This window comes from Poecilia latipinna, unplaced genomic scaffold (assembly GCF_001443285.1).
Source record: "Poecilia latipinna isolate Pla-1442-1.1 unplaced genomic scaffold, P_latipinna-1.0 Scaffold49, whole genome shotgun sequence".
NCBI classification, from domain to species: Eukaryota; Metazoa; Chordata; class Actinopteri; order Cyprinodontiformes; family Poeciliidae; genus Poecilia; species Poecilia latipinna.
In genome coordinates, this window is record NW_015112665.1 from 532,593 (window position 1) to 556,609 (window position 24,017).

Consider the following 24,017-nt stretch of genomic DNA (forward strand, 5'->3'; position numbering starts at 1 on the left):
GTTTCTAGCTGCTGCTGTTGGCTTGTACACAACTGATGCACAGAAATGCTGTCTCTTAAAACTAGAATAAAATTATTCTAAAATTCACAAAAAAATGAAGGATTACCCATATGAGCTAATTAATAAACCAAAATAAGAAGATATGGTTAAATATCTGTGTTTTCACTAAAACAATAAACATGTTTACAGCTTCTGCCGTTAGCTTAATGGCCGTTATCTAGTACACAACTGACGTACACAAACCAGAAACGTAGTTTAACTACTCTTAAAACAACAATAAAATGCTTCTAAAATTCACAAAACGATGAAGGATTACCTATAAGAGCTAACAAAATAAGAAGATATATTTAAATATCTGCGTTTTCACAAACATGACAATTGACATGTTTAGCTTCTGTCGTTAGCTTAGCGGCCATCATATAGTCTAGTACACAACTCATGCACAGAATTATGATGTCTAAATAATCATAAAACTAAAATAAAACGCTTCTGAAGTTCACAAAAACAACAAGCGTTTGCCTCTAAAACGTCTTAACAATGTGCCAACTACAAATATAGGATGTTTTGATCATTATTACATGAAAATAGGGGGGATGAATCACGAGTGATTTTCAGTCGTTTCTTTGAGAGGAGAGCTCAAAAGCCCCCTAGTGGTGCATGTGGCCATTACCACCTAAAAACGTTTTATCTTCACCTGGCTCAAATTCTGTTTAAAAATTCCTGTTATCATTTTTATCAGAAAAATAACCAACAGATTAACTCTACATTTTCATGCAGAAATTAATATCAATTATTTTTATACAGATGCCAGTGCATCCTTTAATGCAAATGATCAAGCATACATGAAAGGAAAACTATTATTGCATGTTTACTTTCTTTATTAAAAAGAAAAGATTTTTTATTTACATTTTAATGCATTTCTACTATTGTAAAAAAATGTTTACATCTGATTAATCGTTTATTAATTGATAAATTCAAAAATTGCGAATAATAATCTTTAGTTGATGCCTTAACGAATACAATTCCTCAACATTAAATACTGTTTTTAGTCCATTTTTGTCTAGGAAAATCTCTCCTGCCAGGAGATGTTGATATTTCCATAAAGATTTTAATGTATTTCTAATAAGTGGCAGCCCTAGTATAGACTGTAATTTCCTTAAATATAATGACGCAAACATTTATGCAACATAAAAAAAATTTTTTGTTACATTTTATATGAAATAAATTTAATTTATATTTATCCTAAACCTTTTTTCTGTATCTTCCTCTTGTATAGAGTAACTTGGTGCTGTACTAGAGGTATAATAGTTCTCTATCCTTTCTCCTCTGCAGCCCAGCAGGAGAGGCGTGTCAAAGGCAGACTCGGGAGCGATGCTCCTTTCTCAGGAACGGGAAGCTTGGACTCGGGAGAAGCTGCGTCTGGAAAAAGCTTTGCACCTGTCTCAGTCCCAGGTGGCTCGTCTCAGGGGAGAAATTAGGTCCGACGCGCTGCGAGAGATAACCGGGCCTGGCGCCGACAATTCTGCGCTGAAGGTAAGAAAAGTAAGGCTGAGACACACGTTACCTGTACGATCAGGTGTTCACCACAGGCAGCTAATCAGCTCTTCTTCTCCTCTGTCGGTCCTTCAGAGGATGTATGGGAAGTACCTGAGGTCAGAAAGCTTCAGGAAAGCGCTGATCTACCAGAAGAAGTATCTGCTGCTGCTGCTTGGCGGCTTCCAGGAGTGTGAGGAAGCCACTCTGTCGCTCCTGTCCAAGATGGGCGGCCGGCCTTCCCTCTCCAGCCTGGAGTCGTTCAGCCAGCGCCGCCGGGGGTTGAGCCGCTTCCGCTCAGCCGTCAGAGTGTCCATCGCCCTCTCCAGGTGGGCCGCTTGCTGTGGAGGCTCACGATTGTGGACTTTTAAAGGAATTGAGTGGTTGACTAAATGTTTTTCTTGCGTAGAATGCGTTTCCTTGTGAAGCGATGGCACAAGGCGACGGGGATGAGCTCCACGGTTTCCTGCAGCATCAGCAAAAACGGAACAGGTCAGAGAAACAAACCAGTAAAATCATGCTGTTTTTGCTTTTCCTGAAGTAATTTTAGGATAAATTCTTATGCTTTTTTTTTTATTTTTTATTTTTATCTTTTTCAGGTTCAGAGGTGAGAGACTCACCATTTCTTCACCCAGGTAGTGTGGACATGTACAGAGACAGAGGAGCAGGAGGAGGAGGAGTGTCCAGCAGCAGAGGAAGGAGTGGACGGGAATCTCCACGGTCAGGCGTCTCTTCCTCACACCACAGGTTGGATAATACTTAATTTAATCAATTATTCAAATAATCGTCAACTAATTTAGTAGCAGATTAAATGTTAACTGGAGCATACAGAACAAAAAAAGACCATCAGAGCAGTAATTAAGCCACAACTTTACAAAAAAATACCTACATTTGCATTTAAAATAACAAAAAACAACTTTGTAACTACGTCCTACCCTGAACTCAAAGCCATTTTCAAATCTTATAAAAAAAATTATAATTTCCATTCTGATTCAGAATGATTCCCTTCTTTGTGTGAAGTTTTAAAGATTAATAAACATTTGTTAAACCTCAAAGTTATATATTTTTAACCCTTTAACACATTAACATTCAAATACAAGTTGATGATGTAAGTTGTGTGTATTTTTTTTGGTGATTGTGCAGGTTCCACACGGTGGGGGACCACGGCGCTCTGACCTGCTCTCACCTTCAGAGCTACGACCCGGACCGCGCGCTGACCGACTACATCTCCAGGCTGGAGGCTCTGCAGAGGAGGCTGGGCAGCGTGACATCAGGTAACCGGCACTGAACGAAACAAACATCTGAACTCATGAAGAGACAAGTTGGTTTGGATGTCAACCCTTTAAGTTTCACATCTCTGCATGGATATTTCTGCTTATTTTAGTTGTATGAAGTTCTTTAAATGTCCTGTGAGTAAATGTATTTGAAAATTTATCCATAACAGCTGGAACTTTCCATATGTAGCAAGTTATTTTCGCAATTTACCATCTATTAAAAAGTGTTTCATGAGAGTAAATTCAGCTTTATATTTTGATGATGTAATCCGTCTGATGATGTAATTTTTAAATATTAACTGATTGGTAATTTAATCAGCTACTCAGTACTTGAGTACCAAATACTTTTTTACCCTTAAGTAATTTTTTGAACAGCTACTTTTTACTTGAGTAAAAATATGTTGGGAGTATTTCTATTCTTACTTGAGTACAGTTTCTGGGTACTTTGTATTTAAACTTCTGACCAGGTGAGTTTTGTAACACTGGTTGTCCTTTTACTCCCTCAGGTGCTTCTTCATACGCCCAGTTGCACTTTGGCTTGAGAAGATAGACGCTGACCGACTACTTTGGCTTGAAGAAACTCAGTTGCCTTTTCTCGTGCGGAGCGCTCTGCTGTTTTCTATCATCCTGCTGTGAACTGTCTCTCCACGTGGACCAAAACACATTTTTATATTAGCGTACGACTTGTTGTATCCAGGCTTCGTGTCGGCGGCACTTGAAACACAGCGATGTTTGTAATTTAATCTGCCTCTTTGTTGTGGATGATCTTCAATCATGTATATTTGTCTCATGCTAATTTAAAGACGTTTTGTGGTTAATTTATATGTTTGTTGTTGCGTGGGTGGAGCGTTGCGTTGAGAATGTTTGGGTTTACTGTTAAGGAGGCTGCTACTGGATGTTCTTCACTACACTGTGTTTTGTTTAGACCGGGCAGACTAAAGGGAGACATTTGTAGAGAACGTATTTTTGTAAAGCGTAGGAGCTTTGAATTTTTGGGGTATTTTGTCAAAAACTGAAAAATAAAGAGGACTACATTATTTCAAAGGCGTTTCCATTGTTTTGTTTCAGCTGTCAATTAAAAAAAAAATGTCCTGAAAATGGTACTTATATCTGTGCTAAAGAAATTTTAAAACATTTCCAGGGATAAAGTTCATTTCCAGTCAAAAACAACCAATCAGAGCCAGGAGGAAGGTCTTATCCGCCCCTGTCTGAGAGTAATAAATTAAGTATTATTTTACTTACTTAAGTAAGTAAAATAATACTTTGTCCCTTCTTTCTTGGACGCATCAGCCCCGAACCACCTCAACTGGCTCCTCCTGATGTGGAGGAGCAGCGGCTCTAAGTTTTTTTCTTGACATAACTATTTAATGTAATTTTTTTTTTTTTTTTTTTTGTCTTTCGCGGGACTTTTCGTCAGGCAAACGTTTGAGTCGCACCCAGACATCTTCATTAATCGAGATAGACGAGGCTACGGTTAGCTAGCTGCTAATATAAACTAGCTAGCTAACATTTTTAACGTCTATGGTAAGTGTAAATCTATCACCAGTTAGCAGTCGAACTTTATACACTTCTGTGGAGATATAGGTCTTATTACCCTTTAAAAGTCTTAAATTTGTTTGGGAAACCTGCAGAAAGCTGTCTTCTGTAAAATATCCAAATCACTAATAATTTTCGAGTAAACACTAGTAACATGAGCTAACGCTGTCCTATTTCAACCTTTATATAGAGAATGTTTATGGATAAATCTCATTTAGGACATTTTTATCAAAACGTTTTATTCAAACATTTAGTTGGTAATGACTTCCCGTTACACACAACTTGACAAAGAAACTATTCTTATTGTTACTCTTCCAAAATGGCAGACAAATCGGCATATTATTCAGTATATACATGTGTATTTTAATCACTCAAATGGCAAAGCTAGGTTATTTTGTCTCAAGGGAAAAAAGAAAAGTAAAGTCAGAAATAACTTGAAATGAGACAAATTACCCAGTTTTATCCCACCACCAAGCAGCGTGAGTTGAAGGAATGGGGGACGGCTGTGGATAGAAAGGATCTTCTGTAGCAGTCTGTATTACAGAGCATTTGAAGAAGCCTCTGACTTAAGACACCGTTTTTCTATGACCATCTTATGATGAGGATGATCACTTTACACAGTGGTAACGCGAGTTAAAATGTCAACTAGAATCATGTTCTCCTTGTGCACACATGAGCTTTTCCTCCTTTAGAAATGCATTTCAGATTTCATAAACTAAAGAGATTGCAGAGAAGCTGTTAAGGAAGACGATTTATTTTCAAACTCTTAATAAAAGTCAATGGACTTGTCTTCCCATCTGATTTCCACCTGTGAAAACTCACATTAGCTTTGTGTGTCTTAGACAGGAAGCATCTAAAATGATGCTGACATTCTGACCAGTCTTCAGACTTACTGCAGGGCTGACACTGGGAGCATAAATTTGCATTTCCTTCCAGTCCCCAGATGTCAGAGCTTCAATTAAAACTAAACCAAGAAGTTCATGAAAGTCTTTGATTCTCTCATCTACCCTTCGTCTCTCACTGCTTCCTCCTCTTGTATCTGATGATGGGGTTATGCGGGGTGTGAATCATCGTCGTGTAATTGATTGTGGGGAAATATCCGTCCACCAGCTCAAACTCGTACAAGCGCAGCAACGTGGACCAGATGGTCTTGATCTGGACGTAGGCGAAGTTCTCCCCAATGCAGCGGTGGCGACCTGAAGGTGGTAGAGGATGGTAGATTAATTGTTACACAGACTGGTCGGAGGAGTGGTGGTTTAAAAGTCATTACTGTAGTTCCTCTTACCGGCACCAAACGGGATGTAGGCAAACTTGTCAGCAGTGTCGTTGAGGTACCGCTCCGGGCGGAACTCCATCCTCTCCATCCAGGCGTCGCGCAGACGGTGGTTGACGGTCGGGGAGACGCAGACCTGGTGGCCGACGGGGATGGTGTATCCTGCGGCAGTCTAAACAGATATGTAGGCACTTGTTTTGGCTTTAATGTTCCTTAAACTGGGTGTGGAAGTAATGAAAGCATGTAGAGCTAGAAATATAGATGACGTATAAATACTGAATTCACCTGAGGTGTGCGAGCCATCCTCATCATGGTCATTATAGGTGGGCGGAGCCTCAGGGTCTCCTTCAGGCAGCGTTCCAACAAGTTCAGATCCTTCAGCTGAAAAACATCAGAGTAACATTGGAGACTGGTCCAATCCAAGTTATTTCTGGCAGGTCTTACAGTAATCAGATCTGGATGTCGTTAATAAAACCAAATCGTTACTTATTGGCTCTGACCTGATCAAAGTCTAGCGGCGGCAGATCTTCTCCACACACAGCCTTCTGCTCGGCGTAGCAGCGATCCTGAAGAGCTTTGTCCTGGGCCAAGAAGAACCCCAACCAGGCGCTGGTGGTAGACGATGTGTGCTGACCCGCCAGGAGGAGACCAATCAGCATCCCAGCAATTTCGTCATCGGTCAGTGGCCGACCATCTCTGCAATGTGAAGTTAGTTTAGTCCAAATGTTCTGTTTTGGTATTTTAAGATAAACTAAAATCTTAAAATAGGTATGACGGTGTCTTACTTGTAAGTAGCATCGATGAGAGTCTGCAGGATGTCGTCGGCTGTCTCTCCAGATTTCCTCCGCTTTTCAATCACCTTGAAGAAGATGTTCTTGATCTCTCTGTGAGCTCTGTCTCGTTTCCTAAAACCAAAAGTCATTATCAAGCAAGATGTCTCTTGGGCATTTTAGACAAATACCTCAGTGGCAGATTAAACACTAAACGTGCAGCTGACCCTTATTACCTGAAGCTTGGGAGAGGAACCCAGGTGGGCAGAAGCCAAGCGGCGTGGCTGAACCCCCCGTCCAAGTCGGTGTAGAGCTGAGCCACTTGTTCATTCAGCATGCTGCGGATTTCCTTCCCATGGAGGCAGCTGCTGGCGGTCAGGATGATCAGCTCCGACAACGCCTCAAACAGATCTGAAAGAGTTCAAAGGGTTAAAACCTGTTACGTTTTGTTTATTTTCTGCAACGTTCCTATAAATTTTATATCTCAAAATTCAGACTCGGGCTTATCTATCAAATTTAGGCTTGAATTATCGAACTCCTAGAATACGGCTTGTGGATTTTGGTACACTAACTCAAACGGCAATTTTATTGGTTTGCTTTTAAGAATTACAGGTGCCTATTACACCATGATGTAAGCAGGTATAGTGACAAAATAAAAATCGGTAAAGCAAAAACCAAAATGTTTAATAAAATAATTTAGCTGTTTTGAGGCAGTTTATGGAGAATTTCAAAAGAGTTTCCCTAGGTTTGCTTTTAATTCTGTTTTTTGTCACAGATAAGGTTTGTCATTATGCAGATGACACAATAGTTTCTTTACTCGACTCCATTTTGTGGCATGTCATTTCAGTATAGAGCATATGTACCTTATTAAAATGTCAGATTATATCTTTATTAGCTCTACCTTCAGGTTTGCACCCAATGCACAGATGTATAATAAAACTTAAAACAGCAAAGCAGCTTACTTCTCTCTCCACTGTCTCCCCATCTCCTGAAATACTCAACGGTTTCTGACTCGATTAACTTTACATGCTCTTTAAAATGAGCGATGTTCAGTCCAGTTTTCAGCATCTTTTTCTGCTCCAGAAAAATCTGTAACAGAATAAAAGAGTGGTTAAATCTGAACTCCAATTGCATGTTGACCTCTAAATCGCTTGACGTGATCTCACAGGGTTTGGGACGTCGTAGGCTACTCCTTTCCCGAACACTGGGGTCGTCAGTTTGGAGTAGACGTCTTCTGCGTTCAGGTCTTCGTTCTTGCTGTTGAACATAAGCGTGGCCGCGTCGCTGCCCAGCAAGTAAGTGAAAGTTTTCCCCACCATGGTGAAGCTGAACACGGGACCATACTGGAGGGGGTGAAACAAAACTTGGTAAATAAATGAAAATTCATATTTACTTTGGAAATATTCCAATAGAAAACTGGTTGGTTTATTATAATGTCCTGGCTGAAACTCGGGCTTTTGGTTGGTTCAAAGTACCATAAAAGCAGGTTTGCTAGTAACAACTATATTATTTATGCCTTTGGCAGAAAACAATGTTCTGCCTTAAAATTTATATTAAACCGATTTCAAAAGTCTCCTAAATAAGCAATCATGTCCAACTGAAAACTAACACAGCACATCATGAGGAAACATGAGCTACTACATTATTTAATGTCTGTTGCTTTAGGTTTATACATCACATAAAATCTCAACAAAAGCATTTAAGTTTGAAGTTTTAACACAAATTAAATATTTGACTCTGTATTGCATCAAAGTTTACACTTTTCTGACTTTAGTTTGGATGTGCAGAAGACAATCTAGGATCATTACTTACTTTTTCATAAGCATTTTCCAGAAATTCAATTGGACTTTTACCAAAAGCAATGGCATGCCCGAGGAATGGGATGCTGGAGGGAATGTAGGGCGGATATTTCTGTAACAACAAAACAAAAACAATAGTTAATATAGACCTGGATTTTTTATTTTACAGTTTAAACAGTCAATATTTAACAAAACTGTAAATTACCGCGTCTTTGTCTTCAGACTCCTTGAGCAGCCTTTTGGAGACATAACCCAAAGTCAGGGTAAAAAGAGAAGCAGCCAGAACCAGGGAGGTCAAGTTCTCGTTCATTTTACCCATAGTGTCCCCGAGCAACTTGGTGCTCATCTGGTAAAACTGCGTCGACATTTTTCAGACCCTCAACAACCACAACGCAGAAAAGTTTCCTTCTCACTCCGGCAGCTGAAGCAGAAAGAACCAGAGAGGTGTCCAACTGCGGAGTCTTATCTCCGTTCAGCTGGTCTGATGGTCTTCGCAGTATGGACCGTTGCTACCTGTCACTTCCAGTTCCGCCCCCGCCTGACCGTTTACGGATTTTGATTGGCTACTGGACACGTGTCAGTCAAGCAGCTGCGATTGTGATTGGTTGTTGGTACCTGAAGCGATGTCTTGCTATATGATGTCATGGTAGCGTCCGTTCGATCGAGTTGATTGATTTTTTTTGTAAAATTTTCTTTGATAAAAGTGTCTTCGGCTGATAGAAAACACGTCAATGTCGCTTTTAGTTCGGTAAATAGTGTGGTGAATAGTTCGGGCTAATTCTGCCGAACCACAGAACCAGCCAGATATTCCTGAAACAAGTCTTCAAAAATTGTTTAATGAAATCGTGACCGGTTAAGTTAATGAGTAATCTGCCTTCTTCTGCGTACGTGATTATATGGGTATTTAAAAGAAACATTTGCAAAAAAAAAAAAAAAAGAAAGGCATTTTTTAATCACGAAACTATTTAAACAACCAGTTTCAATCATATCCACAGTTGGCAAGTTTATAGATGTATTTAGCTAACAAACTAGTTAAAGTCTATTAAAAATGTAACATTATCTAAGAAATAAAAACGCATAACATGTCCCGCTCTGTGCATAGTGGGATTTTCTTGTTAGTTTATTTATGCGACCAGTAAATTTGGTCACACTTATTTACTCCCAGTGGCAGATCTATACAAAATTTACCAAGGGGGTCGGTGGTGTTTTTTATATTATTTAGAGTTTTCTATTGACTTTGAGTCGTTAAACACAGATTACAGACAAATTTTCATAAATCTGTTTATTAAAACAAACATTAAATAATAAACCATATTTACATAGATCCAAAAGCTGGACTCATAATACACAAAGGCATGTCAGGACACATATAACTCTGACTGTTGTACAAATTAAGGCTGTTGTGGAGAGTCTAACTCTTTATCCAGAACTATTGTAGTCAGATGATGATGGTCAGTAGGAAGGATGTGCTTTCAGGTCTTTGACAGATCTGGTTTGTGGAAATGTCCTCAGCCGTAGGCGTATTTATCCGTAGGGCCTTTATCGATGTGAGTCATGTGTCCACTAAGTTTCATTAAAAGCTTCACAATTAGGCCCGCCTAGAAAAACACAAGAAGCAAAAGGAAATCACTTTAAAGATAAAACTATTCACCCTTCACTTCGACTGGCATTTCAGGCTAAAGTTTTATCTGTTCTCTGAGCGGAGAACTTTAAAAATTGCACATCCAAAGTAAATTTGAATAAAGATAAAGTCTGAGGACATCAAACCTGAACCCAGTTGGATCTATTGACGCTCCGGAGCCGTTACCTGTTTTGTGTGCACAATGAAGTTCATTTTGTTGTCCCCGCTGTGGATCTGGAAGTACTGGTCAGCATGTCCGAGCTGCCACATGAACGTGCCATACTCCAAGCTGATGAGAAGGACCTGCCACAGAAAGAAAGAAGAAATTATTGATTGATTGATTTTTTTAGTCAGCCACCAAATAAACTACAACAGCTTAAGCAGCTTGACTGAAATGTAAAATCAGAAACACAAAGCTTATATTTATGCCTGTCCTACACATCAAATTGAACTAAATTACTCCTCATAATCACTGCAATGTATTAAAATATATATACATATTCTTCTTATGGAAATTACGAAATCCAAAACAAAATAAATCAAATATACTAACAAGTTAAAGTTATTTACACTTGTAACTCTATGGCCCATGTTTGCTTTAGAAAAATACCTCTTTTTTTTAGCTTGTTTTTTAAATTTGAATCCATGTTGCAAATCATATTTGGATTCATATAATGTGAATATTTTTTGCACCACAGCTGGCAGTAAACCCACCTTTACTCTAAATATTATTTGCATTATTTTGTAATGAATCAAATCATAAAACCTTATGATCTACTAAACTGTGAATTTATATGTTCATAGCAACCAGCCTTATTAATAACAAAATATACTACAATAAAAGGAACTGTACTGTTTGTTTTCGTTTTATATCTGGAATCCCACACTTCCACGTTTATACATACGGAAATATAAATATATAAGAGTAAATTAGATGTAAAGCCTTATAACTTAATAGATTTCCAGAATTATCGAGTATTTCTATCGTTTTTTTATGTATTTAATGTGTTGTCTCCATGTTGAGTTATAATTGACAACAGTCCTCTATAATGTGATGAAGATACCTTGGTCTCCATGTTCATGAGGTGCAGGCCCTTCGTGTTGACCCCGACGTACACTCGGATGACCTTGTGGTTGCTCGCGCTGGCCTTGGTGTAGACCTGGCCGGTGAAGAAAGCTGCTCCGTAGGTTGGGATGTCCCAGCAGTTCTGGAGGAAGAGTCTCTGCAGGTGGTGCATCTCTTTGCTCACTCCCTCGCTGGTGCTCAGAGCCTGGTGGAGAACGATGGAGGGTTCAGCTTCAGGGAGGATTTTGCGACTGACGCGAAATAATAAGAAAGAAAAGTGTACTTTGTATTCATGCAGAATCCTGTTGGTCCAGTGGTACGCTTTGCTTTTCACCTTCAATATCGGTACGATTGACTTCAGGTTTTCCTCACTGTCCAAGTAAAACAATCAAATTAGAGACCCGGCTTCAGTAACTGAACTTTAAATACCAGAAAAACACTGGATAATCATATTGCTATAAGAAGTGAAATCAGTCCTACTTGAGGAAGCCTTGCTTGTGCTTCTTGCTTTCATAGTTGCCATAGATGATCTGCAGAAGGAGGCTGGCCAGAGTTATCAGTTTACTGTCCGGGGCGGGAAAGTAGCCCTTCAGCAGGCAGTGACGGGCCTCGTCAAACAGGATGAGGATGGCCAGCGGATCTTCCACCTGATTCAAAACAGTGGCAGGTAAGAGACATTTACAGACAAACAGCTACAAATGTGCACAGAATGTTTTCAATATTCTGCTAATGTCAAAAAAGAACAAATTTTGCAATTGCAGCGTTTCCATTACATAGGAAATTAAATTAAAATCACACGTGAATGAACTTGTTCGTGCAGTCATTAAAGAGCAGCGACGGATGTAAATATTTAAATGACGTATACTCATATTCAGTCATCAGAGGAGATGCATGGCATTTACAAACCGGAGTATTTTTGCAGCTCTGTGAAAAACACCAATTTACAGCTGGAAAACCTACAACAGCACTGAAGGGTTATATTAGATTTCTAAAAAAGGAGTCCATTTCCACCAACAAAAACTCAGAAATTTTGACAATCTCTGAAATTTTATTTTAAAAAATTTTTTAAAAAAGTTCTGAGTTTGAAAGATTGAAAATTTCCACACACATCATCCTAGTTTGAGTTTTTTTTATTGTCATATATCCAGTAAGCAAATTTGTTTTTCAAAATTCCAATTTTCAGAGTTTTATGGTCAATGGAGACGCAGCTTCTGACTCTAGCAAAGTAAAACCAAAAGTTTCATTCAAACTCTGTCGTACCTTCTTCTCTACTTCAAGAGGCAGTCGTACGTCTCTGCGAAGGAAGAGTTGCGGACTTTCCCTCTGAGGATCCAGAACCGTCAGATCCGTCACAATCTCCGTCCAGATCCGCAGATGCTGCAGAGGCTTGTGGTACGGCTTCAGCTGCAGGTCTGACACACAAACACACACCAATCGCTCTGCTATCTGTTCCTGACAACACTTAAAAGGACTTCAACAGGTTGATTCCGAATAAATAAATACACCAATTTTAAGACGTTAAAAATGAAACCCAATTGATTGCATTTTCTTTTATTCTAAACAAAAAGTCCCAAGCCGGAACCTTTGTATTGTGTTTCTGGAAGACCCATAAATCTGACGCACAAGTACAAACAACCACAATGGACGACAAACCCACGTTTCTTGGTCCACAAGGAGTTAATTTTTGTGTCAAAAACAATCTAATATAGGATGCTATAAACTAATATTGTTTGGTGCAAGTTGAGCAAATAAAGAGTTGGTCATCACTAAAGTTATTCAAGCTACAAATAGCAGCTCAATGCTAGCAGTACGGACATGTCCAACGCTAATGTTAGCGTCCAAATTCCTAAAAAATTACTTTTTCACATAAGTTGTACGTTAATGATCAGAAACAACTGAAATTTGAATGGGTATAAAATCACTTTGCACCAGTCTGATGGAGATTAAAAACAATAAATATATTTTATTTATTGAATAAATAGGCTCGTGTGCCTATTTATTCAATAATTTAGCAGTTTTCGATTAAAATGAGATTAATTACAAACCCCCCGTAATTAACTCAGTTAAAACTTTTAGCCCCACCAGTATTAAAAATAATCTAAACAAGCAAAGGATTGCATTTTTAGTATACATTTCAATACATCCAAGAGAAAGCTGTGCATATTTCACAATGACTGAGCTATTAAAAGATGAAGGATGTGACTCACGGAGGTTTTCTGAGCAGATCCAAATGGTGAAGTACTGCTGGGTCTCCTGGGAAAGCCGCATGCCCTCCATTATCTGCTGCACAGTTGTGTTGTTGCCGTGTTTCAGCTCCACAGAGCGATAGGAGCCGTCCATGCGGTATATTCGCACCTTTTCATACTGAAAACACAAACAAGCAGTAAAACTTGAGGGTTAGCTTGAGAGCAGGACGGTGTTTGAGGAAACAACACCACCTAGTGGCTAAAACTGCAAAATTTCTTAACTTTTTCAACAATATAGATTTTAGACTGGCTTGAAAACGTATATAATACCCCTCAAACTTCAAAAGTTCAAAAAGTATGTAAATTATTCTGTAGTATTTGTACCTCTTAAACTGATATATTCCTAAAAAGAAAAAACTCACTGGTTTGCTGTTAGCTTGCTGCAGAAGTTTTATTGTTTCCTCCCACTCGTTCTGTTTGTTCTCCTCACACACCTGGAGTGGCGATCTCTTCTGCTGGTCCTCTATGTGCTGAAGTCAGAAAAGTCACAAGAATCGACTTTAAGATAAAAACGATGCAGGAGGGGAAGAAACCAAAGTTTCTGGATAAAGACGTGTTTCCTACCCGGTCGATCTCTGGGTGCTGCAGGAGGAGCTTCACTATGTCAGCGTGGCCTCCTCTGGCTGCAAAGTGCAGCGGTGAGCTGAGCTGCCCGTTCAGCAGGTTGGGGTTGCATTTGCCTTTCTCCAGCAGTATTTTTGTTGACTCCACTTTACCGTGCCTTAAATAAATCAGATGTATGTCAAATAGGGGTGCAGTTTTCTGGCCAATCGCCGATTACGGATCTTTTAAACCTGCTGATTCCGATTTTGGCCGATACCAATTTTTTGTCTGAAATGTTGCTAAATATAGCTAGAAAGTTGTTGAGTTGGGAACAGAGGGGTAACTAAGCGTGTAAGCGTGCAGACATAACTTGTTGGGCCGGTCTGTCAGTCAAATCTTTGTCACCGGAGAGCAAAAGCCTGGCGGGCCACCAGGCTTCACTTGTGCCCCCACCAGGCTTAGCATTGTTTTAGCTCTTTTTAAATTATTGCCTTTTTTTAAGACTTTATAGTTGGTGTTCAGATATTAATCTTCCAATAACACAAAACTACCAGGTGATATTTTCAAATTTCCTGTCAACTTTAATAATTTTTTAACCCAAAAACATGGCGGCCGGCTGGATGGCTGACTGCCCTAACCCTGATCCATGCACATCCTGCTTAAAGCACAATGTTAAGATGCTATAAGATGCTGGAGGCTTGACCCACCAGCAAGCATAGTGTATGGGGGCCCAGTGGTCGCTGTCCAGCTGCTTGACCGAGAAGCCGCTGTCGAGGAGCTTAGAAAGCAGCTCTGTATCTCCTTCACAAGCGCTGCGGTGCAGAGGGAAGTCGTCCACCCACTGGTGATCCCTGTGAAAATGAAAACAATTACTCAGGTTTCAACTGGAAAGGTAAATCTGATGGTAAATTACAGCTACGACTAAAAATGTATTTAGAAATTGATTATCCTGATGATTAAATGATTAATCTGATGCAAAAATCTGCACATTTTGTAGTTTTTTATTTTATTTTAAGCACTTATGTCTTATTTATACAATACTAAAAATACATAAAAATATGCAAATAAACAATTCAAATCCTTTTTTAAATAAGAAAATAAACATCTTGTTGATCATTTGTAGCAAATGATGCATTTGCAGCTAAAAGAAAATACTTCTAACATCAACATGTGAAAAGCTCAACCCTTTCTTCAACTATACAGTTTGAGCTGATCTGTTGATTATTTTTTGGATTAACTGATTAATAATTGCACTTAGTTGAAGATTTTTTTATTACATAATTTGAAACGGTAGAAACTATAACTACACCACGTAAGGAGTTTTGAGTAGAACAGATTTATAAACTGTTTTCTTACATTAAATGCAAAATGTATCTATTTTTCATGCTATTTTGGCTTAATTACTGCCTTGAATGTCCTTTTTTGAGTCTGGAAGCTCCAGTTGACGATTAATCAACGACTATTTCAATAATAGATTAATCACGATTAATAATTTGAACGGTAAACGTTATTGTTGTTAATGTCAGAATCAAAGCCTCACTTGTCTTCTCCCACGCAGTTATGCTGCCATTTGTCCCTCTTAGGGATTTGGATCTTGGAGTAGTCTGGTGCTCCGAGACCAAAGTAAGGGTTAATGATCACTTTATCCACCTGGAACAAGAGAGAGAGAGAGATCATTATGGGTTCAACAGAAAGAGAAGCTGCGATGAAAACAGTATCAGGTTTCTGAGTGACGGGATCTCTGACCCGGTTAGTGTACTGCAGGTCCGAGCCAAACAGAGGATTCAGGATGCACATGTCCGCCTTCTCCAGGGACATCATCTTGCTCTTGATCTCCAGAGCGGTGTACCCCATGTGCAGACCCTCGTCGCTCAGTTTTCCCTCGCTGCTGTAGGCTGGGTTGTTCACGTTGGTTTTGACTCGCTCAACAGGAGCCGGCCTGAACAGGGCGGGGATGGCGTGAGGGACAGTGTGCTGCTCCGCTAACCATCTGCAGAGGTGGAAAACAGAAAAACTCAAGCCTGATCTACTCATCCCAGCTCAGCCAGCAGGGTAATAAGGAAGTGTCCTCACTTATCTAAAGCCAGGAGCATCCTGGACGTGACGGAGCAGAAGTGAGGGCTGGTCTCACTGCACACACGCATGATGTCCTGGAAACAGTAGAAGCTCGGGCTCCCAGAGATGTGGATGGGTTTGCTGTTATCTGTGCAGGAAGACTCATTAATCTACAGCCAGCAGAGCAAAAACTACAGCAACATCCACAAGTATTAACTCTTCTCTAAATCATTCACATTGACAGCCACAAATTTGGTCTTCATGGACGTGAAGACAAAGAAAGCATACAGATTAAATGTTATTGTTAATATAAGAATTCAGGGTTTCCCTCAGTGTATTATAAGCCTGGCGGGCCACCAGGCTTTACTTGTCCCCCACCAGGCTCATCATTGGTGGGGGACAACAACTAAAAAACAACAATTTATTAGTTGTTGTTTTTAATGATTGACTTTATAGTTGGTGTTTAGGTATTAATCTTCCAGTCTTCTAAAAATGCATAACCATCAATTGATATTTTCCAATTTCCTGTCGACTTTAACCATTTGTTAACTCAAAAACACGGTGGGCGGCTGAATGACTGCCGTAGCGCCCTGAGCACCAGGCTTAGCAAGTTTTCTGAGGAAAACCCTGGACTTAAAACATAGTGGAGCATACAGACTCTCAATACGTTCAACCCAGATCTCCTCAAACAGCATAGTTTTAGCTTCACCCGGTTCAAATTCGGTAAAATAAATCTCAAATTAAGCACCTTTTGCTATCCGACTATCATTTAATCCCCAAACCCAGTCGATGGATCAACCTACACTGTACTGACAGAGACTTTGCAAAGAAGAACCAGGTCTCTAATTGTGCAAAACTGGTAAAAACCTATCCCAAAAAAAACATTCTTATTCCACATCACAATCAAGCACGACTTTGTGTTGGTCTATCACATAAAACGTGACAAAATGTGAAAAATAAAAACAGTGAAACCATTTTAAACTCACCTTTAACGCTGACTGGCACCACAAACAGAGAAGCCTCTTTCCCTTCATTGTCACCTTCAAGGATAAATTTCTTCATGTGCACCACACGCTTTCCTGCAAAGCAAAACTCTTGAGCTGATCTCAGGTTGTATCAGACGACGTGTTTGTGCGAGTCAGTCTCATCCTCACCTGTGAAGCTTTGGTTATTGGAGATTGGTTTTATTGTTTCGTCAACATAATCCAATATGGATTTAGATTTGTCTCCTGGCTTAATCTTTGTCACCAGAAGGACTTTCTTCCGCTTCTTCTCCTTCCCCTCCAAAGGCACTTCTTTCAACAAGATCTTCACAAGCCAGAGGGAAAAAAGACTCAATTATTAAACAAATCCTAGAAATATTTAATTCTAGCTCGGCATACCTCATAAGCTTTGGCTCTATATTCCTTCGAAGTCAGGCTGACTTGGTTCTTTGGACGAATGACGGCAACGTAGACGTCCTCTGAGCCGTCCTCGTTGCCCATTGTGCCGTATTTTCCTCAGGCGCAGGTTACCGTCCAACAGGGAGGCCAGATACTGTGGAGAGGCATGTCTGAAACAACAGAAAGCATCAAAGCTGTTTGTTTAACGCAGAAAATGGTCACTCATGCAACAGCTAGCAAAACCTATTAGTATTTTTTAGATAAAATATAAACTTTAATCATAGATGTAAACAGGGTTTCCCCCAGAAAACTTGCTAAGCCCAGTGCTTGGGGCGCTAGGGCAGTCATGTTTTTGAGTTAAAAAAAAAATGTTTTAGCACAATATTAGAAACTCAAGAAAATAGTTGAATTCCTTCTTTAAATAAGAAAAAAAAACAAACACATTTTATTTCCTAAAATATAATAACACAGCATTCCTCTTGTGAATCTGAACAGTTTCTATGCAAAATGTATATAATTTTGTCCAGTTTTGGCTTAATTACTATTTTACATAGGTTTTTTTCTTTTCAGCAAATAGACTTTTTTTAGTCTGAATATTCCAGTTAAAAATTAATCAGATTGATAAATTAGTTGACGATTATTTCAATAATGGAGTAATCACGATAAATCCAATTAACTGTTTCCTCCTAACTTTACCATGAGTAAATGCTGAATTCAATCCATGTACCTTCACATCAAGACATAAATATATATAATCATATTTCTACCCAAAATCTTGTTTCCATTTCCTTTTCTTAAGAATTGTTTTTATAACATTTCTCAGCTCCTATGTAGGATTTATACTCAAACAATTCCACTTTAGATGTGACTTTTAAGTTGTTTTAATTCTTATGATATACTTTTTTGGTTTCTTGATTGTTGTTGTCCAACTTACTTAGAAAAAAGAAGTGACCATTTCTGTAGCTTTAACTAATCAAAACAGAAATAAATTGTATATGTGGTAAAAACTAAAACTAAAATTAAACAGATTAACTGGAATATTGGGTTTTTTTAGGTCAAAGAAAAACCTCTAGAAAAGAGCCATTATTTATCATGGGTTCATTAATATATATATTTTTGCACAAATTTGGAAAAATAACAATAACACAAAAAGGCAGATTGAGTTATTGCATCGGTCGTTTACTTTAATGTATTAAACGTATTTAAAGCAATCACATGGAGCCAAATGTAGTAATCAATATCAACCACAACACAGTCGTTGAGGCTTTATCGACCTAAAAACTACTTCAGGTTTTGTAATACTTTCTTAAAGTCTACCTCTTTACATTGTAAACCTCTTGTGTACTATTCCTGTATTTGTTATTAGATATTTAATAATACATTAATATTCAAGAGATAAAAATAACCAACATCTCACAAACCGACTTGAGTTCAAAGGAAGGTCACGCCCCGGAAACCAAACTGTTGACTTTAACTGTTTTTTTTCCATAAACTATAAAATTATAATCTTGAACGCACACGCTCCTGTCAGATGTGGCGTATTTACATATATTTTCTTGCCAGGAAAAAACAAAGTCCAGATACTCAACTCCATCAGCTTGTTTTTTAGCAGAGGGTGCTACACTCACCGTCCCCAGTTTTCCGCTCCATAATCAGCTGAAACTTACCGGATCCGCCGAGTCCGCTCCTGAAACGGACCGAGCTTCTCTTCCGCTCGGCTCTCCGGTGGCTTTCAGCGGCTTTGATACGCAAGTCGAGACCAGAAAGTTACTCCAGGTTACAAACCGGAGAGAGCGGAGTTTTGGGGGAGCTTGAAGCAGTCGTAGGCCTTTTCAGGCAGGGCAGGGTTGCAGACACAAACAGAGGAATCACGTTACGTTTCAATGAGCTGTTACACAGCAGCGACCTCTGGTGGTGAGGTAGCGCAGGTGCAACAGGATATGGTGCTCTTCTTTTTTTTTTTACCCGAAAACCACCGCAAATTACTAGCAAAACCTTTAAAACTGTAAAACTCAAACTTTCACGCCTTTTCTAACCACAAGGAAAAAACCAAGTAGCTAAAAGTAAATTTTCCACAACATTGATTTTAAACATAAATATTGTACCGTGTCAGAACTTAAAAATTACAAACATATTTGGGCTATTATTATTGTTCTCATCATCATTTGTTATTGTGTTCGACATATGTGTTGTTTCCCCCCTAAATAGCTAAAATAAGCTCATACCAGTTTGTAGCTAACTTAGCTTAGCACAGTTACTAGGCAACCATCAAACGTCTTGGAAAAACACAAAACAGGAAGTAAATTAGCTGTATCTATGAGAGTATGTGGTAAATTAATATATATAGAACGCAGGAGAAAGGAGCAACTGCAGTCTAGTTTTTAAAGTGGAAACCTTGCTTATCTCAGTTTCCACACAGTAGAGACAATATTTGACACAAACTCATGGATGACACCATGAGTTGTTGGCAACCTCTGCTAATCCACCTCATTTGCTTTGCTGCTTCTCTTTAATTTTAAACTATAATCTTAGGCAGCATCAAAGTAACAATGAAACAGTGTTAAAATATTGCTTGGTTTTTTTGTTTAAATACTGGTAAACATACATTTTTATTCTAAATATTTGTGTTAATACCGTGAAACTGCTTCTACTCAAGCTTATACCTCAAATACCTAAGAGTGGTGTAAGTTTCCTTTACACGCCCACATAAAAAGTTTGACGCTAAAAAAGTTCAGCCTAACAATAACTCATGACGACACCAATTTTTATTACTGCTAAACATCATGCCACCCATTTTCATTATCACGTTCAACAATGACAGAAAAATAAATTGACACCAACAAGATGAGTCATGCAGTTTAGTTCCTCCCAAAACCAGTTTTTACTCAACCATGTTCAATAGATGGATTATGAGTCACTTTTGAGGAAACGTTGTTTTTATATAACATATGGATGGATACGTTTGAGTTCTACGAGTGCCTTGTTAAAAAGGAAGAGTGGTTTTAGGGAGTGAACTCAACACATTCTTTTCAGATTAAGTGTTTTCGCCAGCTCAAGCAGGCTTGCGTTAATTTTCTGTCTCCTGTATTTGACGTCCAGATCATATGCTGGAGAAAGTAACCTAGAAACAAATATGGAACAACTTCAACAATAATTTATTCATTTAGTTGAACAGATTGTATAAAACTTCAGCATTTATTGAGATGCGACACAAAGCAGCATAGAGTCATAAACTGAGTCGATACTAACCACACCGAAGCAGCTGCAGCACCCATGCGGACATGTTACATGGCTTTGGTTTTTCTACAAGTGTATATTTCTTTTTAAATATTACATAACTAATTATTTTTCCTGCTTAGATTACAGTCTGGGATTGCTGCCAGGATGTCCTCTGGCAGCAAACCCAGAGAACATCCTTTCTTTCTTGGTCTTGGTTCAGGTCGAGTTGCTTTTACACCGTTGGAGAATGTCTTCCATCTTCATCTGGATCTCAGACACCCTCTTGGCCCACTTTTCGCGCACCTCGTCTTCATCATCCTCAGTGACGGCAGTGTACCCCATCAGCGCGATGAGGCCCATGTGGAAGAGGTGCGCGATATGAGAGCAGTGGCGCTCCATGGTTTCATGGAGTGGCACTTTGTTTTCCTTGCAGTCATCAAAGTACACATCCAGCAGAGCTCTTCCAAACACCGTTTTTACGCCCATCACACCACGATAAAACACATCCAGGCCCAAATCTGACTTGTCTCTCTCGTAAATCTTTTCAAAGTTCTCCATGTACCTCTGGGCATTGTCTGGGTCTTTCTTCACCTGGGCCACCATGCTGTTGAAGGCAGTGTACTGGTGCTTGATGTACTCCTCATACTTCCCGTATGTTTCGTTTACCTCGGCGATGCGGATCTGGCTCAGGCATTGTTTGTTTTTCTCAGAGATGCTCTCCAGTTTGGTGTGGATAGCCTGGAAGTCTTTGTCCAAGGCGTGGCTCTCATCATCCGCCAGGCCCTTTCTTGCCACACCAACCAGAGAGGAGACAATGCCAAAGATGGGGTCAATGGAGGAGGCGAAGGAGGACACCTTCTCCACGCAGCACAGGACTTTGGCTGCAGTTTTCTTGATTTGTTGAGCATCAGCCATAACTGCAAGTCTACTTCCACACTGATTGACTCTGGAAGATGAACAAATTGAATGTAAAAAAACACCATGTCGTGTGACCCTGTGCCAAACTCTGAGTTAAGAACTTATAGAAACATGATTACTGTACAAGCAGATAAAAGTTAATATTTCAAACTTTAATATCTAGATTGTCTTTCAAAACTGCAGAAAGAAGTTTAAAAAAAATTATCCATACACTGACAGACATGTTCCACCACAGAGTTTGTGGGTGCAGTTTTTCTCCAATTGCCATCAACTCAAAACCACCTTTTTATTTCCTTTATGGGTTTCAGTTCTAAGAATTCCCATTGATGATATTAAGTAAATATATCCTGAATATCTGGTTGAAGGACCAGGAGTTTAGAAGTGCTGCAGGGCCCTTTTAATGCCTCATGTACCTCCAGGTCATGCATTAGCCTGCTTGCTTTCAGTAAAAGAAAATCCAGCTGTAAACTAGAAAACATGAAATGCACTTTATGGCGTAGATTAAAAGTTTTCAGCTTCAGGACTCTCTTCAGTGAAGACAAGAAGATTGATGCATGATCTGCCATTTGTTTCATTTCCATAGTTTTTGAAGTTTTGATTGTAGAGCATAGTTTTTACTTTACCTGAGGAGGAGCACCTTTTTAAAAATCAACTCAAAGGTGTAATGTTTAGAAGTAAAATAACATTTTTAAAAAATCAACTGATTTGATTGTCCAACAAAATAGTCCATCAGACATTTGGAAACGGTTTTCATCTCCATTTAAGAATTTTATTGGAATATTTACGCTAAAAAACTAACATCAAAGGAGAATATTTTCCATCACTGTTTTTTTTAAATATAATGTAATATAATTGCCACTCAGTTGGATGAAGGGTTTTTGCCTAGCTGACATTTATTCCAACCACTAAAAAGGAAGAACAATTGTCAAATATATCGAGAATCCCATGTTAATATTTAAAACATGTTTTATTTATATATTAAATCAATGTTGTTGTTGTTTTCAGACTCACAACTGCATGCAAGTTTCCATGTAAAAAAAAAACTACTTTAAAGTGTCTTCGTCCTGATGAAGCCATATGGAAATGTTGCTAACATACATGCTAATAGTTCACCAGAAAGAGGCAGTCTTTTTTAAGGTCTCTTGTATTATTTTATGCAGACTAAACTAAATTATTGGGACCTCAGCACAAATCGTGTTGTATTGGATCTCTGTCATAGTTGTGACATTAATCATCCCGCTCAGTCTTGTTCTCCTGGAAAAATAACTCGGAAACAACAGTAGGTGTGTCTCCATCTCTACGAACACAAGCCGAACTGGAAACAAGAAAAATGCGGGCAGGTTAGCAACATTCTACGAAAAGTTGTTTAGCATCCTAAAACAGCCTCGGGTAGCTGTTTTATTTCCCATTTTTAATGTGAAACTCTGGATGCGTTTGTTCTCAGGCTCCCATTTCCTGATTTTCAGCTGCTTAACATGACTGAACCGGTCATGATCCTATCAGTTCCCAGCTGGATCCAGCTATCACACAAAGATCCTAAAAATCCTTCAGATCAGAGATAAAAAGCCAGAAAGACTCACCGTGTTTACTCACCAGAGATAAAACTGTTTGTATCCCGTCCGTCTACAGCCGCTGTCTGATTCTGCTTTCCACCATTTTCCACACCAGTTAGCTAAAGCCAACCCCTCATTGCCAAATAAGGGCATAAGCAACAGGAAGTGGCTGAGGGCTGTCCTGTTCTGATTGGCTGAGGAGGACTTCCTTCATCTGCATCACTGGAGTTCTAACCACAGTCTTTTTGACCTTCATCTTATCTTATTAATTATGGTTTCTCCCATCCTCATACCTTAACTGGGAAGGAAATTCGTAGTAAAGAGAAATGAAAGCAAAACATACTTAGTAACAAATACTTTTATATTTTGATCTAAGAGTTCATTAAAATTCTCCTCATACATTTGTGCATGGTTCCTTTTCATTTTTAATTGCGGGATTGGCGTCAGGTTTTTAAATATTGTGACAAAGCATTAGAATGAGAATAGACTAAACACTATATTTCTATGAATGGGCTTTTATGTATGTAAAATAAGTCTGTAATTTTATTTTATTTCTAACTACATCTCCAATCAACACAAAGGAAGCAAAAATGAATAACTACAAAAAAAAAAACATAAATAAGTTAAAATACACAAAATAAAAACAAGTATGACCACACAAAAGTTAATCGGTTGCTTAAAATAATACTTGACCTTTTATTTTATTTTATTTTTTTCTTATTTCTATTTATTTATAACAAATACACCAAGAAGTTAATGTCATGATAAAGGTTTTAATTGCAGTATGTTGATTTAAAATTATGTGTATCCCAATCCTGAGGGCTCCAGAAGAACAGACAGCAATATAATCTGCTAAGGATTTTCATTACTTTGACTTGATGACCTGAAAAAAACTTAGTTTTATATGTTAAATTAAACTTACGTTTATTCAAGTACAGTTCCCTGGCTAAAAGTTAAAATGTCTCAAAAATAAAGCATAAAACTGTGATGACTCCAACACATTTTTCTCAGACTGTAAGACAAGTTTATATTTAAATAAAATCTTCTTCATCTGTTTTTGTTTGTGCTTCCTCATTGTTATATTTTCATAAGCACTGCAGACTACACTACCTTATAAAAGTTGTGAATTTCATGTTTTTAAATAAGTGTTTCTGCTTGTAAGAAGAAACTAACTTTAAATATGAATATATATATATATATATATATATATATATATATATATATATATA

The 24,017-nt window shown here is 38.6% G+C and overlaps 4 protein-coding genes across 7 annotated transcripts in view; 1 reads left to right on the top strand and 3 right to left on the bottom strand.

The window, feature by feature from the left end:
• akap9 (A kinase (PRKA) anchor protein 9) overlaps positions 1-3,851 on the top strand; it is an 80,256-nt gene extending 76,405 nt beyond the window's left edge. For all 3 annotated transcript variants that reach the window (XM_015050691.1, XM_015050699.1, XM_015050707.1), the window contains 6 exons: positions 1,333-1,542; positions 1,630-1,862; positions 1,943-2,025; positions 2,133-2,280; positions 2,677-2,807; positions 3,314-3,851. In XM_015050691.1, the coding sequence (XP_014906177.1) occupies positions 1,333-1,542; positions 1,630-1,862; positions 1,943-2,025; positions 2,133-2,280; positions 2,677-2,807; positions 3,314-3,357 (849 nt within the window). In that variant the 3' untranslated portion in view covers positions 3,358-3,851. The remainder of the gene's footprint in view (positions 1-1,332; positions 1,543-1,629; positions 1,863-1,942; positions 2,026-2,132; positions 2,281-2,676; positions 2,808-3,313) is intronic.
• Positions 3,852-4,565: 714 nt separating this feature from the next.
• Positions 4,566-8,709, bottom strand: cyp51 (cytochrome P450, family 51). The gene is made up of 10 exons (XM_015050718.1): positions 8,391-8,709; positions 8,199-8,297; positions 7,553-7,729; positions 7,349-7,475; positions 6,623-6,797; positions 6,402-6,521; positions 6,117-6,312; positions 5,902-5,997; positions 5,629-5,788; positions 4,566-5,539 (listed from the first exon to the last, which is right to left on the bottom strand). The coding sequence occupies exons 1-10, from the start codon at positions 8,550-8,552 to the stop codon at positions 5,361-5,363; spliced, it is 1,491 nt and encodes a 496-aa protein (XP_014906204.1). The 5' UTR covers positions 8,553-8,709; the 3' UTR covers positions 4,566-5,360.
• A 739-nt stretch (positions 8,710-9,448) lies between these two features.
• krit1 (KRIT1 ankyrin repeat containing) lies at positions 9,449-19,003 on the bottom strand. Its single transcript, XM_015050730.1, has 17 exons — positions 18,766-19,003; positions 17,099-17,268; positions 16,871-17,024; positions 16,703-16,795; positions 15,735-15,864; positions 15,408-15,651; positions 15,202-15,311; positions 14,369-14,512; positions 13,683-13,839; positions 13,481-13,588; positions 13,080-13,236; positions 12,133-12,284; positions 11,353-11,519; positions 11,156-11,243; positions 10,871-11,077; positions 9,993-10,109; positions 9,449-9,783 (listed from the first exon to the last, which is right to left on the bottom strand). The coding sequence occupies exons 2-17, from the start codon at positions 17,198-17,200 to the stop codon at positions 9,694-9,696; spliced, it is 2,220 nt and encodes a 739-aa protein (XP_014906216.1). The 5' UTR covers positions 17,201-17,268; positions 18,766-19,003; the 3' UTR covers positions 9,449-9,693.
• A 1,227-nt stretch (positions 19,004-20,230) lies between these two features.
• Positions 20,231-22,937, bottom strand: rpz2 (rapunzel 2). 2 transcript variants are annotated; one of them, XM_015050741.1, is made up of 2 exons: positions 22,829-22,937; positions 20,231-21,263 (listed from the first exon to the last, which is right to left on the bottom strand). In XM_015050741.1, exon 2 carries the CDS (start codon positions 21,230-21,232, stop codon positions 20,534-20,536), a length of 699 nt encoding a protein of 232 aa, XP_014906227.1. In that variant the 5' UTR covers positions 21,233-21,263; positions 22,829-22,937; the 3' UTR covers positions 20,231-20,533. The 2 variants fall into 2 exon arrangements, with proteins under 2 accessions (XP_014906227.1, XP_014906235.1); XM_015050749.1 differs by having other exon boundaries at positions 22,816-22,910.
• Between the last annotated feature and the right edge of the window lie 1,080 nt (positions 22,938-24,017).